We start from the raw sequence: 17,430 nt of genomic DNA on the forward strand, positions 1-17,430 counted from the left end.
AGAAAAAAGATGGACTCAAAACTAAAGACAGAGACAGGGTGGCAACAACACTAGAGATGCCTGAGACGTGAGGAGGTCTGGGGGAGAAAAAACGCTATTTTGTTTTTAAATTATCTTGCAACAGTGAGATTGAATAACAGTGGGATGCATGCAAGGGAAACGCCATATGTAAGGTGGCATCTTCTCTTTATTTTGTGCAGAAACTATTTTTATCCCACAAATGTAATCTGTGACATTGCTGGATGCCATTTTGCTTAGCGGTTTAGCACTAAGGGCCTCTAACATTATACTGTGAATTCCCAAATGTCTGTCCTGGGTGTCTGTATGCACAAACTGAGGAGCTGTGAATCTAGCCATACAGCTGGGGAGAGGGAGAACTAAAACCTGTTTTCATGGGGGAAAAAAAAATCAAAATTCCAAAGTTCCTTTAATTTTGCAGTGTTCGACATGAGTCTTTTTCATTCCCCCCCTGCAAAATTTTAATGAATTGTTTTCAATATTTTTTAATAAAAAATGTTATCAATATGGTTATTGACATTTTTCATTGTCCAAAAACTTGTTTTAGTAAACCAAAAATGTGATATCTATTTTGATATTTTGATGGTAGTTTGGGAAAAAAACAAAAAAAAAAAAAGCCCTAACAATAAAGGACATTACATTTTCCCTTTGCCCCCCCCCCCCAATTAAACATTTAAACAATGCTGACAAGTTGTTTTTTGTAAAAAGGCCCACTGAAATCAATGGCAGTAGTCCATTGACTTCAGTGAGGTCAGAAATTCACCGCTCTTTTGGTTTTGTTTGTTTGGAAGGGGATTGGTATTTTTTAAACTTCACATTTTTTATTTATTTTTTATGTTGTTGCATGCAGCCCTATGCAATCTTATGTGGGATGTGTTATAAATATAATTATTACTTTAATCAGTTGGGGTATGGCTTTGAATCTATCCTCACAATAGGATTTCTGTCTACCATTGAGCTCCCCAAACTACACTTGCTTAGTGATCCCAGTTGCCACGAAGTAAATAGAAATTCTTAGAAGATAAAAATGTAAGGTGTACCTAGTAAAATAATAAAAAGGACAACTAAATGAATGTCAATGTTTCAATAATTCATCATCTAAGAAATGGAAGAGGAAAAATGATGCCAACTAAATTAATAGTGAATGTGTTTTAAACACTTAGCCCTGTACAGTTTTCTGCTTGTACAACTGACTCATTCTTATTGGCAATTGAATTAGAGTCAGTGCTTTATTTATTTAGATAAAATGAAGTGTGTGGTTTTCATCCACTCTTCATTTTCTTTGGTTATAATGTATTGCCATTGTCCAATAGTTGGGCCAATATTACATCTCCTTCTTTTGCATCGTGTATTCCAATAACAGGTTGTCTGCAGATTCTAGCTCCTCCATGAACTCCAACACACCTCTGGTGAGGATAACCACTCGTCTCTCATCAAATGCTGATGCCCCAATGCTGGCAGGTGTCTCAGAGTCTGAACTGCCAGAGGATCCAAATGGGAGTCTCAGAGATAAGTAAGTAGACTGTTTCCATTAACACCACTTACAGACATCTGAAAATCACAACATGATACTTTGAAGAGGTTTTTCTTTTCCAAATTTCTTCAAGGATTACTTAGCTGTATATAATTTCCCCTAATATGGTTAAATGAAACCCAAATATCTGAACCCTTTCTAAATGTCAGATTCAGTTCTGTTTTATTGAATCCAATATTTTATAGTTCTGATTATTCTAAAGTTTTCAGATGTCCCTCAGAGACATTAGATAACGTAGTCCACCTGTAGAAAACTTTAGCAGATCCATATAACTGACTTGTTATAGCAAAGGTAGTAAATCTTAATTGTGAGTTAGCAATGAGCCAAGAGTTTATACAATCTGGATCAGTAATAGATAATATCTCGTTAGCAGTAGTTAAAGTTAAAGGGCAATCAGACCCATGGGATTCCTTTCCATTAAACCATGTCTCTTAATCAATGTGGGTAATTAATAAATAGAAAATGTAGTACAACGCTAATGGAGATGATAATCAGTTTTGGGCTGTTTGGAACTTCTTCTTTTTGAATAAAGCTATTCTGGAAAATCTATTCTTAGCAAAGTAATAAAGCTGAGTATCTGCAAGATGAGCTAGAGCATAGTCTTTACCATAAATATAATCCAGGGTTTAATCTGTATGCGTGAGAGCTATGAAATATTAACACAGCTAAAACCAAAAACAAAGAGTAAATTTAGTATTAATTAAAAAAATCATTAGGTTGGTTTGAGAAAACTTGTTTTTACCATGAACAGTTTCCTTTGTAAGATCAGGCTAATAACTGTTGGATAGAGGAGTTGTAATCATGTATGTTTGAGAACAGTTATGGAAATTATTTGAATTATGTAGTCCAAACCTGGTGCAATACACTGTAATTGCCACCTGCAATGTTCTGGTCAACAGTCGGGGTCTGTATGAATAATTTTGTCAGCCCTCACCCTGGGGGGATTCACTGAATGCGGAACATTTTAGAGTGCTAAACATTTAAAAATCGTTTTCAGCACAAATATAGGTGGAGCTGGTTTGCAATGAAAGGAGGCTATTTAGAAGCATTTTATGAGGTTGGGGGGCTGCAGGCACACAATGACAGGATTGTTATGCTGGTGCTAGCAGTGCAATAACACATAAATTAACCATTTTTCAATGCAAATGTTTGTTCTCTGCCAAGACCCTAAATTCAATTATAGTTCTGGATAAAACGCAGAATGACCTCAGCATAGCATACCCTGTCCTTCAGTCTTTGTACCTTTTCAAGCTAGTGTGCATACTAAAACAGATCCAAAGCATGTTGATACATTTTCACTAGTATTATGGTTCAATTAAAGAACAATATTTAAAGAAAGTCCATCAAATTGTCCCAGCTGGAAATATCTTTCTCTTGTTTTCCCTGTTATATCCAAGGAAATAGGTGAGATTTTTAAATCATTTAGCACTGGTCTAATCTATTCATTCCTGTTCACCCCTGTGCTAAAACCCCCTTTTACTTCAGTGGTAACAGATAGAAAGCAATGCTGGGTGCTTTTTTCTGAACATCCCATCCTGTATACCTATTCATATGAAATAGATGTTACTTCCAAAAGTGGACCCACACAACTTGAATAGCAGTTTTTATAGCCGTATGTCGAGGGCCATATTTGGATCAGACATGCCAAACCCACAAGAAAAATGCAGAAATTGGGCTTGTTTTTGGCTTAATTGGCTTGTGAGTTGCTTGTTGGCTAGTTTTTGGCTTGTAGTTTGTTGCTTGTTGTAGTTGTGCTTCTTTTTTTTTTTTGATTGGCTCCCGGCAAAGGGGGGGGGGAAGCACGGGTAAGGGGGGAAGAGAGTCAGGGGTGCACAGCGGTCCCACCACAGTCCCAGACTGCACGCCGGGGATCTAGTCACACAGAGGGTTGGGGTTCTTAGGGATTGGCTTGTTTTGGTCTTGGTCCCTGGATGGAGACAGGGTTAGGAGACTCTCTCATATGACATCTGGGGCAGGAGAGAGCATACAGCATGGAAATTGTCCCCACAGAGACCATACTGGGACACAGCCCCTAGTGAGAGGGGCTGAAGGAGTGGGAACAGGCATCCTATTGCTGAGGATGGAGAAGGGGAGCACTTTGGGAAGAGGAAGTGCTGCTCCTGAGAGCACTTACATCAGTAACTGGCCAGCCAAGGACAGAGGCTGCCTCTGTGTAAGTGGTGCCAGTGCTCACAAGGGAAGAGCAGAGCCAGGGAGAGCCATCAGCACTGGCAGCTCCTCGCATTTGTTCAAGGCTTGGAGGCATTTAGAGAGAAGCTTTCTGTATACTCTCACAGCTGCTTTACAGAAGCAGCTCCTCCCAACCCCCACTCCCTATGGACTAGCTGTTTGGTTGTCACTTGTAGTTTCCCCTTTCCATACCCTCTTGCCTATGTCTTCCTTCCCTTTTCCCATAAGCAGAAAGTTGTCTGGCCACCTCATTGCCCCCAACCCTGGACCCTTTAGTGGAAGAAATGGGGGTTGTGACCCAATCTGGTGCCTGTCTCTGTGCTTACTACTCCGTTCAGCTCAAGATGTCATGAGAGAGAAACTTGCTGCCCCAACCTTGAAACAGGAAATGGAAAGAGGAAACACGGATCTAAATTAACTGTTTTAGAAGTCATTTTAATTTCTCTATTGTCTTCAGACTGTGGGTTTATACCACATGAGCCACTGATATTTAAAAGGTCCCAAAGGTGTTGATTACCAATCTTTAACAGAAGAATCATTCCAATTCAAGTTAACAAGTTAGAGTTGAAACCAAACACAGAGCCACCACAAATAACACCCTTTTCTCATCACCCTGCACTCTGGCTGGAAAGAAGAAAATGACCATATTATAGTGATATGAAAAGTTCAGCCGCTGTTGGCCAATCTGAAACATTGCATTTTAGTTGAGCAATTTTAAGGACACAGCTTGCAAGCCCTGAAAATCTGACCAGCTAGCCCTCATATATAGTGTTTATTATTCTACATAAAGGGAGATTTAAAAAACTGGTTTAGTAAACTGTTCTGGCAGTATTGGATGCTCAATGTGGTGTCACTTAAAAAAAACCATGCTACAATGTGCATGAAACCTGGTATGCACCAAGAGTCTCATTTGTTCTTTATGATAAACGATTCATGCTATAGCAAGTTGTTGCAAGCTTTTATATCTTGCTCTGGAATTTCACTGGCTACATCCCTTCACCAGATGCTGTGTGCTAATCCTCTGTTACACCTCTAGGCTGACACTGGGTAAACCCCCTTGGAGAAGGTTGCTTTGGGCAAGTTGTCATGGCAGAAGCATTGGAATCGACCAAAGACAAACCAAAAGAGGCAGTTACTGTGGCAGTGAAGATGCTGAAAGGTAAGGGGTGTGAGATGAAGTGGTAATTTTTATCAAGAAAGTTCTTCTGTGGCATCTGAACTCTATCATTATATGGGATCAGAGTTCACATAGTTGACTCAGCATTCAGCAGTTTTCAGTATAAATTCAGTGCCTTTGACAGCCTATTTATCTTCAGCAATGTGTATTTACAGCAAATCAAAGTCTTGTTAGAACTGTTCAGTTTCTTGTCTGTTGGTTTCATTCACAGGAGAGCGATATATATTTAGATATACCCATGATTTTCCATTTCCAGGTAGACAGGTACATGTTTGTTATAAACTTAGCTATAAGATTAGCTCTCAGAAAAGATACAACAATTAATTGCTTGAGAGTCCACTGCAGGTTTTTGCAGTGTCTTGGCACTCTCCCCATATTTTTGCTTTTTCCTCTAAACAGAATGTTATTGAAGGGGACGGGGAAGGGGGCAGTGGGCAGCTGGCTAGTCTGTTTCAAGAGACTGAGACCACTCTTATCAGGTCACATGACTTTGTCACATGACATGAATCTAGAAGTTCACATTTATTCTAAAGCATATCCCTTTAGATGATGTCACATGATCTGACACATGGCTACACCCAAGTTAAGCTGGTACGCCAGAAAACATTTAGATGAACTGTTTTCTCTTGTGGCAGATGATGCTACGAAAAAGACTTATCTGACCTGGTGTCAGAGATGGCGATGATGAAAATGATTGGGAAGCACAAAAATATCATCAATCTTCTTGGAGCCTGTACACAGGATGGTGAGTAAAAAGCAGAAAGCTAGCCAGTGCTTTCATCAAACAGGTCTTGAAGTCTCATTTATCATCATTTTTCAATAGTTTTAAAGGAAACAGTCATACTGTGATGGGATTGTGCATGGTATTTCTTTAGCTTAGCAGCAATATTTTAACTTCCATATCTGATTATAAACAGGCTTGCAGCTGTAATGTTAAGAGGATACCGTACAGTGTGAAACCTCTGTAACTTATCTCTGCTATAGGGAAAAGTGGTTTTTTTTACAGCAGTTTTACACACTTTATTCTAGGTTTCAGATTAGCAGCCGTGTTAGTCTGTATCTGCAAAAGAGAAGGAGGACTTGTGGTACCTTAGAGACTAACAAATTTATTTGAGCATAAGCTTTCGTGAGCTACAGCTCACTTCATCAGATGCATTCCAATGTAGCTGTAGCTCACAAAAGCTTATGCTCAAATAAATTTGTTAGTCTCTAAGGTGCCACAAGTCCTCCTTTTCTTTTTACACTTTATTCTGACACTCTCAGTCCTGTTTTAGTGAAACTTTTAGTGTGTCATTTGGAAGGAATCACTTTACTCTGTAAATGTTTTACCAATTTGTTATTACAAGCTAATTAAGAGGTATAAGGGAGTCCAGAATTGTGTAAAGTGACAGGAAAACTAACTTTTTTTTTTTTAAAGCGGTGTAATCTTTTGGGGGGTTCATGCAATTTTTGTTCTGAAAAATTTTTAAAGTGCAGGAGAGAGCATAGTCTGAAAAGGAATAAACTCAAGGTTGGGATTTAGGAACTCTGGAGTGCTAATGCTGCTCTGCCACTGACTTGTGGGGTGACCGTGGGCAATCACCTCACAATGTTTCTGCCTCTTTTCTCCCTATCTTTAAAATTGTACTTGCCAATTTTGCAGGGGTGCTGTGAAGCTTAGTTAGTGAATGTATGTGTGTACAGTGCTGTGAAGATGGAAAGCACTATATAAGTTTCTGTTAAAAATCATTTACCCTGTGTCCCTGTTCAACTCTCATGCTGTCTATTCTGTTTATCTAAAGGTCCGTTGTATGTGATAGTTGAATATGCTTCTAAAGGGAATCTGCTGGAGTATCTGCGAGCACGGCGACCCCCCTGGAATGGAATATTCATTTGATATCAACAGGGTACCAGAAGAGCAGATGACATTCAAAGACTTAGTATCGTGCACGTACCAACTGGCAAGGGGCCATGGAGTACTGGCTTCACAGAAAGTAGGTAGAGATTGGCAAATGCTGCACAAACCTTTCTGGGAATATTTGTCTGATGCTTTAAACTAATTCACTTCAGTTTAGTCTGACCTCTTTTGTGTTAACTAGAGAATGTATTTACCAGCAGAAATGTTAATGGAGGCCTTGTTCCAGCAGATTCATGACTCTGTGCACATGATTTCATTTTAATATTCACACATTCAGCAATTATTTTTCTTTTTTTTCTTTTTCAGTGCATTCATCGAGATTTAGCAGCAAGAAATGTTTTGGTAACTGAAAATAATGTGTGATGAAAATAGCAGACTTTGGTTTGGCCAGAGACATCATAATATAGATTATTATAAAAAGACTACTAATGTAAGTGGATTGGCAAGTCTTATCTCTGGAACCAGTATTTCTTTCAGTGGGTCATTTAAAGTAGTGTGATTATAATACTATGGACTTCTTGTACACCAGCCTAACTTTTAATCACTGAAAATAAAATAGTAATCAAGGCATAAGCATCTCTAATCACTTTACTAAGTGATGAATGTTATCTGTTTACACAACCTGAGAGAATATATATTTACATGATTAATTATGAATGATAACATTCCATATTGCTTTTCATAGGCCTGATCCAAAGTCCACGGAATCAATGGAAAGATTCCCATTGTCCTCAAGGGCTTTAGATCAGATCCCAAGGTGTCCTGAAAACGTTTAGTAACAGTAAAATGTTTTCCTTTTATGGTACCCAAATATGTACATTACTGTAGATATTTCTGGTTATACTTGCATTGTATTCAGGTTTGTAAACACTTTACTGTGGTGGTAAGTGGATTGGAGTCAGGAGAATGGGTTTTCATTGACCACTCTACTACAGATCTGCGGTATGATCTTGAGCAAGCAGTTAGTTCAAAAAAGTGGTCACTGATGTGGGATACCTAGTTTGAGATACCTTTCGCCTAGTTTTAGAGGCCCTGAGCAACCCCAATTCCATTTGAAGTCAATGGAAGCTATGCAAAGTGCTTTGAGATCCACTGATTCAAGTTGCTATATTAGTGCAAATATTAATATAATATATTACATTAAATTGTTAATTCAAAAAATACCATCCATTGCACTTTTAAGGGTGAAACTGGGCTTTGTGTGGGCAACTCCATGGTCTTTGTCATGGAGGGAATAGAATTCCACCATCAATCTTGGGGCAAGACATAGCCCCTCTGCAGACTCGTCATTGGAAATGTCAAGTCTCTAGTGCTCTGCAGCTCTCCTGTGCCCACCATGCTTGGGTTTGGGCCACTGGAGCAGGATAAATGTGAATCCAGTAGCCCTAACCTCACCTGCCAACTAGTCCCTCTGTGTTGGTTCTACTGGTTAAAGAGTTGCTGAAATTCATCTGTTTGCAGAGTGTCCTAGGCGCCAGGCCCTCCCATATGAGGCTACTGACTCTCTCCACCTCTTCCTCCCTCTGACAGGCAATGTGGGGGATACGTGGGCATGTAAGAGTTCTTTCTGTGGATCCTTAGATCATTTTGTCTTAGCTAATTTTGTCTGAAAAGTTTACATCTATTTATTTGAGCCCGGGGTCTGGAGAATATCGGTCTTTGTTATCTCTGAGAACACAGAGGATGTGTTGTTTGTTTTATCATGCCATTAACCTTTGCTTTTTATATTACAGTATCAATATTTTAGAAATCTTATTGCTGAATTTGCCTTGTGAATAACTACAATTTTAATTCAGTGCTTCTTATTTCTCATCCACCTCCCCATCCTGTTTCCAGGGCCGGTTGCCGGTAAAGTGGATGGCTCAGAAGCCCTGTTTGACAGAGTGTACACACATCAAAGTGATGTGTAGTTACTTTATTTTCTTTAGCATTTTATTTTAGTTACAGTTTGGGGAATCTTTATATCTTTTCCTGTTTTCCTAAATCGTAACTGCTTGCTTTCTCTGTTTCACACATTATAGAAGAGCAGGAGTCTCCCTTAGAAAGTGAGGATTTTATGGTAGACTGCTAACCAATGCTCTGTTACTAATCTGCCTGGCTTCAAAGCACATGAAAGGTGGAGAATGCTAACCTCCTCTGTCAGTGCGGAAGTTTCCGCCCTTGAACTTACTTACGGATGTGCAGCTACAAAGCACATATCTAATTTGCTTGGATTTGGGAATATTCTGAACTTCTTTCTATTTTTTTTTTAAAAAGGAAATAATCCTGAAATTTCACTTGTTGAAATTTGTGCTAAAAATGGCTTTGATTTAGGTAAAACATACCGTGGCTACTTGAAAGTTCATTCTGCTTTTAGAAGTATTACTGCTTCCCGAAGCATTCCCTATTTAAGTACGGGGAATAATTGGAATCAATAATACCTCTAAAACTGGAACAAACTTTTTTAAGTTTCCCCACTGTATCTAGCTGACATAACCTCATGGGGTTTGCTCTACTTTCTAGGAAAGTTTTCTAGGGTAATCTTAGCACTCCTTATAATTCTGGGATTACAATGTGAAACAAAATAAACTCTTTTATGGTGTAAATATTTACTGTTTTCCAGTTTCTTTGTATCCTATACTTTGGTTTGATTTAAGCAGAAGAACTCTCTTTTTCTCTCTTTGGGTCTCAGAATCACAGCGCTAATTGACACTACTCATAACAATTTAACATTGCTTTTGTTGCATAGTCTTTATACAGTGCTGATAGGAAATTGCACATTTCTTTATTTTTATATGAAGAGCTATTAACCCCAAAGGGCTTGATGCTGCACACCGCAGACGTGAGAAATTGAACATATAAACACAAAGTTTAAAAAAAAAAAAAGACAGGAACGGGAGGAGTTTGATCCTGCACTAATCAGAGCACTTGCATCTGTATATAAACCTCCACTTGCACTTACACAGAAGTGTTACACCGTATGCACCATATGAGGAACTGAAGGAATAGCTAGTGATTTTTGGGGTGCTTTATCTTTTGCGGCATCTGATCCACAGAAAGTGCTGAGCACCCACCCTGTGAAAATTGGGCCACCTTTAAGGTGGGTCAGGCTGGGCTCCCAAAACGCTAGTCAATTTTGAATATCCTAAGTCAATGTGTACTCTTTTAAAAAATGTTAATATGTATTATGTACATTTGGTTTTCATGAAACGTTTCATTATTTGTAGACAACACCATTAACACAAATTAGTGGTAGCTGATTTAATTTTTTTTTTGAGAGAGAGTTTATATTTAAATAGAATTAAATGTTAGCATCTTTTTGCGCAAACTTGCAATAAAAGTTGCCATATGTCTACATATAGCCCTTGCCTTGACAAATATATTTATCTGTCTATATTTTTAGTAGTCTTCAAGTTTTGCCAAGGTTCTGGGACCCTAAAAGCTCAGCTCCATAGCTCCTCGGGGTTTCCTGCCGGGTTTCCTACAAAGATTGGCCAAAGTGACAACATTCCTGTGGAACATTTTGTTTTTAATGAATTAGCATTTTCTGAAAGAGACATGTTCTATCATAACATTTCCAACCCGCTCTACCATATATGTATTCTATAAATAATTATACTGTAAATTACAATTTCAGTTTTATTTACAATAGCCCAGGAAACTGACAACTTGGGAGTTTGGAGAACATCGAACGGAGGCCTCAATTCAGGGAACATTTAAGAATGTGCTTAAGACAATCCCTATTCAGCAAAGTCCTTATGCACACGATTACTCTAAACTTGTGCTTACGTCCCATTGAAATCAGCAGATGCATAAAGTGGCAAATGCAAAAAGTTAATTTCATGCTTAGCTATTTTTCTGAATAAGGATGGACTGCTGAATTGTGGCCAAATTTAGGACCAGATTCTGCCATTGTTTCTCATACTGAGTAGTTCCTTATTTGATTAATCATCTCAGTGAAATGGGAAGTATTCGAGGAGTCAGATTCTACGTAGTAAGGCTGGTAGAATCTGATCCTTAAACACAGAACTGCTGCAGAAAATAACAAGGAATCACTGTTCTCTGTCTCTTTCAGGGATATGCCTTTGCTTTTCTAGGTAAGATTAATTTAATTATGCACTATTCCCTTTTATTCTGTAGTTGGTCATTTGGTGTGTTGATGTGGGAGATCTTCACTTTGGGAGGATCGCCCTATCCAGGAATTCCAGTGGAGGAACTTTTTAACTGCTTAAAGAAGGGCACAGAATGGATAAGCCTGCCAACTGCACCAATGAACTGTAAGGACCATTATTTACTGAAGTAATACAACACTAGCATGGTCACACAGCTAATACTGATTTGAACCCCATGCAGATATCCAACATTTTCTAAGCTGTTTGACTCTACAAACGGGAGCATTGCGTATAAAAAAGAAATGGTTGAAACATGTTTCCAGGAAATGTGTGATACAGGATAGGCATTTACTCAATTAACTTTGGTGCTGTTGAAAAACAATTAAAAAAAAATCTCAACAAGTCAATCTTTGGATATTTGTTATTACACTCAGTCCTAGCATATTAAAATCTATTGGAAAACCATTATCTGCATTTGGTAACAGGTATGAAGATGACCCCTGACTGTTTTTACTAACATTTCCCCCTGTTTTGTTCTCTCCACCCTAAAGGTCCTTATAGTATCCATCATTCCTCCCGCCAAAGAGGAGGAGGTGCAAGAGTCTGTTTGCACCACTTATTATCACCCAGCAGGATAGAATGCTACAAGCCACTTTTCCTGTTGTCAAGAGCCCAGTGGGCCACTAGGAGGTACACCTACCCTTTGGCCTCCTAGGAAGCCAGAGGCTTGTGGGAGTGCACAGCACAGACACAAGGTCACCCCGGGCCCCTCAAAATATTCTGGAATTCTGAAAGATATCAGAATGCAAGTTAATGGTACATCCCTGCACATAGCACTTTAGCTCCTGAGTCATAGGCAAAGCCAAGCATAAAATAACTAGTTCTGGTTGTGTTTTTGAGTATCTGCAGAATGCTGTACAAATGTCCTATATCGTTAGGGTACAGTACAAGTGCAGAGCCATTTGTAAAGTACAAAGTTCTATAATAATTTAACATGATTGGTCCAGTCTGATATGAATAGACCAGATTTTCAGAAGGGCTGAGCACCTGCAATTCCATTGGCTTCAGCTGGCGATGTGGGTGCTCCTCGCCTGTGAAAGTGGGGCCATATATGTCAAATGAATTGTCATGCTTATAGCCAAATCCATACTTGTCATGGCAAATGTCATGCTTTGCTTGCATGCCGTTTTGTTTCACAACCAGTTGATTTGCCCTCCAAGCTATGCCCCGGGTAAGGTCCAAAGTTAGGACATAAAAGGCATTAATCAGAGGTCCACAAACCGTGGGGCGTCCCCTCCAGGGGGACATGGAGGAACATTTGGGGAGTGGCTGAGGCCCAGGCCCCACGGGATTGGAAGCACCACCTGGCTCTGCTCCTGGTACTGGCCTGCCGGCCCAGGGCCCCGCCTGCTGGCCCCAGCTGCTGACCCCACGCCTGAACTCCTCTCCCAGCCCCCTTACCGTGTCCGCGTCTCCCCCAACCCCAGAAACCATGGCTCCACTCCTGGCCCCAGCTTGGGAGGGGGTATATGGACGGGGTAAGTGGGGAGGGGGCGCAAGGTAAAAAGTTGGGGGGGCCACTGCACTAAATTATATTTCTTGTAGAGGAGAGCAATAATTACAATACACAGAGGCTAAAGTCCCTAATTCAGCATAGTACTTAACCATGGGCTCAACTTTAAGCATGTGATTGAGTTCCATTGAAACTGATGGAAACTTAAGTACTTCCCTGAATCTGTGCCTAAAATGTTGTGATCTAGATGCTGGGTTTTCACAGTTATTTGCCATGGTATAAAACTAGAAAAGCAAGTTCATTGCTAAGCCCTAATTTAACAGAAGTGAAGTATTATACAATGACCACATTAGGGACCAGGGCTCCTAGGCGCTACAGTAATACAAATAATAATAATTATGAATTAAATGGACAGACAACAAGGATATATATGTTAATTAACCCAGTGAAATGCATATTTATACAGCTATATGATGATGAGAGATTGCTGGCATGCAGTGCCTTCGCAGAGACCAACTTTTAAGCAGTTGGTAGAAGATTTGGATCGAATTCTCACTCTCACAACTAATGAGGTAAGTAAAGTATATTCACTTCTTAACCAGCGGATCAGAACAAGATAAATGTAATTTATTAAAATATGAAAAGGCAGGTCTATGTGATCGGGGACTCTTTATTGAGAAGAATAGACAGGCCTGTAACTAGCGCTGATCCAGAGAATAGAAGGGTGTGCTGTCTTCCCGGTGCTAAGATACGGGATGTACACCATGCTGCCCATAATCTCCACAATGCTGTGACTATGTCCCTCTTCCCTCCCCTCCTCCCTGCACACCACCTGCACTGGGGCTTGCCAAGGGGTCTTTAGGAGCAATCTATCACTGTATTCCACAAGGCCAGCTCCAGTAATCCTCCTCAAGCTTGATAGGAGGCTTTTAGGCCCCATTACACCACTTTGGCTCTTCTATGTGATATAAAGGGGCTGGAGTGGGGGTGAAGATCTCATGATTAACTGAATTATGTGAAATTCTTGGATCTGCGAAACTGGGCTAGAAATCTCATGAGAATGCTCTCCTCTCCCTCTCTCTCATATTCTGGTACTTCCTGCTTCCATTTGTGTCAGAAATTTCCAGACCATTCCAGTGCCCTGGAGCTGTTTCCCTAACCTACATGTGTATCCTGTCTTCAAACAGTTACAAAGGCCAGCTTTAAAAAAATTGCTTGTGAAATATGAAGTTATGTTAGATCAAAACTGCAGTCTAGGAACCATTTTGTTGCCTGCTATGTGGGTGTTTGTTTTAAAATCTCTATTATTGCCCTCATTTTAAAGCTATGACCATAAAGTCCTGACACTTTAAGATATGATTTTGAAGAATCATTTAAGTCAAATAATTAAATGAAATATAAAATACTGACTGATAAGATTTGTCTCGTCAGCATGATCATAACTTGTGGTTTAGCAAATGAAGAGATAGCATTAAATGAATACAGCTGCCTTTCAGAAGTTGAAAGAGAAGGAACATTTCAAGGGAAAAAATAACTTTATTCTCCTGCCAAAATTGCCGTTTCTAGCAAAAGTTGCTTAACTCAAATCTTGGATTAAACTGAAATTATTTCCTTTTTGTTATACTGGTTTGGTCATGGCTACTCTAGGACAGTAGTTGTGAATCTTGCCAGACTACTGTACCCCTTTCAGGAGTCTGATTTGTCCTGCATACCCCCAAGATTCATCTTACTTAAAAACTGGTTGCTTACAAAATCAGACATAAAAATACAAAAAATGTTACGTTACATTATTACTGAAAATTGCTGGCTTTCTTGTTTTGTCTGTAAGAAATTTTAGTTTGTACTGGACTTCACTCGTGCTTTTTATGTAGCCTCCTGTAAAACTAGGCAAATATCTAGATGAGCTGATGTACCCCTGGAAGACCTCTGCAAACCCCCAACGGTACCAGAACCACGGCTCTAGGAGGCAACAACAAAGAAGAAAGAAAGAAAGAAAGAAAGACGCAGAATATATAGTGTAGAGTACCCAAATCCAATGAATATGGTTTTATTATTTTTCATTTCAGTTCTCATAAGTATGCAAGTGTAGTACATATCTAAATCTAAATTTAAAACCAGATAGTCAAACTGACCAAGGAATATAAAAATGGAAGTATCTTTTTCTCCAAATAATTACCATATTCTAGAGAAAAATGGTTCTATTTAGGATGAAAATTTCATTTTTATCATTTTAGCAAAAAGTCCTCTTTTGATGTGGTGAGCGTGTTTATTTCCACTGATGCGGTTAATGCTCATGTTGTTGGAAATGACACATCTGCCTTAGACTGACTGACTGACTTTCTTTCTTTCTTTCTTTCTTTTCTTTCTTTCTTTCTTTCTTTCTTTCTTCTTTCTTTCTTTCTCTGATATATAGGCAACAGTCAATTTTGAATGTAGCTGATCTTTCTTAGTATAGAATGCCTGAACATTTTTGTTTGTGAATATATGTACTGCATGACAAAGCCAAATTATGTGGCAATGTGCTTTTGTCATTTATATAATAAAATTATTTCTCTCTTCCATTACAGGAATATCTGACCTCAGTGGACCTCTTGAACAGTATTCACCCAGTTATCCCGACACTAGGAGTTCGTGTTCTTCAGGTGATGACTCTGTTTTTTCTCCTGATCCAATGCCTTATGAACCCTGTCTTCCCAAGTACCAGCACATAAATGGTAGTGTTAAAACATGAAATTAAAGCATTCTTATTCCTCAGAGGATAAAGAAACAAGAATGCCAACCTACCTACCACAGTAAAGAGCTCTTTTCTCCAGGACCCTAATGTTTCTGTTTGTACATATGAAATATAAGAAGAAGAAAAAGTATCTTGGAGGAAGATTGTCAGAACATGTGTAAAGAATTATATAGTTTGGAACTCTTAAGCAATTCCAAAAGAAGAAGAATGTTTATGGGCCATGTATGGATGTACCTCACCATGTCAATTTTCTGGCTCACTGCAAGCTGCAATGGACTTTGTTTGTACCATGGACCAGTTGGACTTAAGGCAAACTCTGGGTCTGCCTTTTTTGTTTATTTTGTAATATTTGGAGAAAATATATGTTGGCACACACTTACAGAGCACAAATGCAGTATATAGGTGCTGGATGTATGTAAATATATTCAAAATATGTATAAATATATATTATATATTTACAATGAATTATTTTTTGTATTGATTTTAAAAATGGATGTTCCAATCCACCTAGCAAATTAGTTCTTTTTTTTAACAGCTATTTGCTAAATGCTGTTCTTACACAGAATTTCTTAATTTTTCACCATTCAAAGGTGGAAAATACTTTGCTTTCAGGGAAAATGGTATATCATTAATTTATTAACTAATTGGTAATGTACAAACAATTAATCGTTTATAGGGTTGTTTTTGTAATTTAAATGGCATTTCTAAGCAGGCAGCCCAGAGATCTAGTAGATATATTGCTCAGACTTTAGTAGTTGTCAGATCTTTAAAAAAAGAAATATTTACAGTATATAACTAATTTGGGGAGAATTATGCTTTTGATTTATTTGTGTTTTAAAACTTCAGTGCCAGATGATTGTTCTTATCAATATCAAAATTCCCATATTTTAAAAAAAAATCCTTTAATAAGAAGTGTCTGGTTTGTAACTATCACTAAAGCATATGTGGAGACTTGAACAATATTTTCTAAGGCCCAAATAACACAATCATTCTATGGAGGGGAAAAAAAGAGAGAGTCTTTAATGGGTTCCTAAAGTAAGGAAAGACATTAACTTGTCTATAACCATAGCAGAATGTACTGCTCTAAAAAGAGTGAGCTTCCACTCTGCGTTGCTCATGCATCAAATTAACTAGTATTGTCTTCATTGACTTGATAATGGGTTCCAGATCTTCTGGCCTGATAGTAGCCTTTCAGCGGTTCCTATATTGTAACATAAGTTAAAAAGAGAGAGAAAATTTATAATGACAATTTGCCATCTTTTTAAGGGATTAGTTCATGCTGGCTCCAGTATATTTTTCCAAACTGTTCCTTAATATCAGGCATAGTGCAATGGGGTCAGACAAAATATTACTGCATTCTTTCATTTGTATTTTTTTTTTTAAGTATTGTGTTTTTACTTTCAAAACACCCATTCACACTGATACAGCCATGCAATACAAATGCGAATTACACTGATTTACTTATTAAAAATTTGGGAAAAAAGTATTAACATCTGTTAACTTTTGTACGGACAATAAAATGTTTCGACAGATATTAATGTTAACATTACAAAATAAATGTCATGCAGCTTATTTTTTAATCCTGTGTGTTTACAAAATAGTTTCCTGTACTTCAAATGATGGGGCATATCAAGTAATTCTTCTTATTGACTTTACATTAGATCTCATACTAGCAAAACATTCTTTTAGTACAGGGGTTTGAACACCATCTTTCACACATGTAAGCACGAGTCACTTTACTCACCTGAGTAAATATATATAAATTTTGGTGTTTGCAAACAATTAGTTTGAGCTGAAAATGTTTTGTGTGATTTGCCCAGATAACAAATTGATGCCAAGAAAAAATTTGGTTTCTCAAAATATCTTTCTCTGTTTGCTCCAGCCAGTTTGTATCCATTGCTAGTAAGCATTTATATTAATATTTGAATGGTACTATCCTTTGTGTCAAAGGTTGTTGCAAAAGGAAAGAAATTGCTATAAATCTTTCATTTTTGCCCTACATTCCTGCTTTGATACCTTATGCAAAATTTTAGGAATAATTGGAGCTTCTTTCTAACAAATGTAGCATATGGAAAGAAGGTCTGTCTAAATTAGAATTTTGAATTATTCCCATAGCAAATTATCCCCCCCCCCTTTATTAGTTAGACTTTTAATGTTACCTATCAACCCTAGATTCATATACAAAGCATAAGAGCTAAACCAGTTCTGATGCTTCAATTTAATAAGAAAGGTTTTTGTGCGCTAGGATAGGGAGTTTGCCATAGATGCTGTTTTTT

General features: G+C 38.3%; 1 protein-coding gene across 1 annotated transcript in view; it reads left to right on the plus strand.

Annotated features, from left to right (window-relative positions):
* Positions 1 to 16,732, plus strand: part of FGFR2 (fibroblast growth factor receptor 2) — a 97,006-nt gene extending 80,274 nt beyond the window's left edge. Inside the window, 16 exon segments of the mRNA XM_043519734.1 lie at positions 1,384 to 1,531; positions 4,779 to 4,794; positions 4,796 to 4,901; positions 5,555 to 5,560; positions 5,563 to 5,664; positions 6,701 to 6,768; positions 6,770 to 6,892; positions 7,123 to 7,173; positions 7,176 to 7,212; positions 7,215 to 7,246; positions 8,653 to 8,677; positions 8,680 to 8,722; positions 10,936 to 11,015; positions 11,018 to 11,072; positions 12,887 to 12,992; positions 14,988 to 16,732. Coding sequence (XP_043375669.1) covers positions 1,384 to 1,531; positions 4,779 to 4,794; positions 4,796 to 4,901; positions 5,555 to 5,560; positions 5,563 to 5,664; positions 6,701 to 6,768; positions 6,770 to 6,892; positions 7,123 to 7,173; positions 7,176 to 7,212; positions 7,215 to 7,246; positions 8,653 to 8,677; positions 8,680 to 8,722; positions 10,936 to 11,015; positions 11,018 to 11,072; positions 12,887 to 12,992; positions 14,988 to 15,131 — 1,142 coding nt within the window. The 3' untranslated portion in view covers positions 15,132 to 16,732.
* Positions 16,733 to 17,430: the final 698 nt, after the last annotated feature.

Source organism: Dermochelys coriacea, chromosome 7, assembly GCF_009764565.3.
Source record: "Dermochelys coriacea isolate rDerCor1 chromosome 7, rDerCor1.pri.v4, whole genome shotgun sequence".
NCBI lineage: Eukaryota > Metazoa > Chordata > Testudines > Dermochelyidae > Dermochelys > Dermochelys coriacea.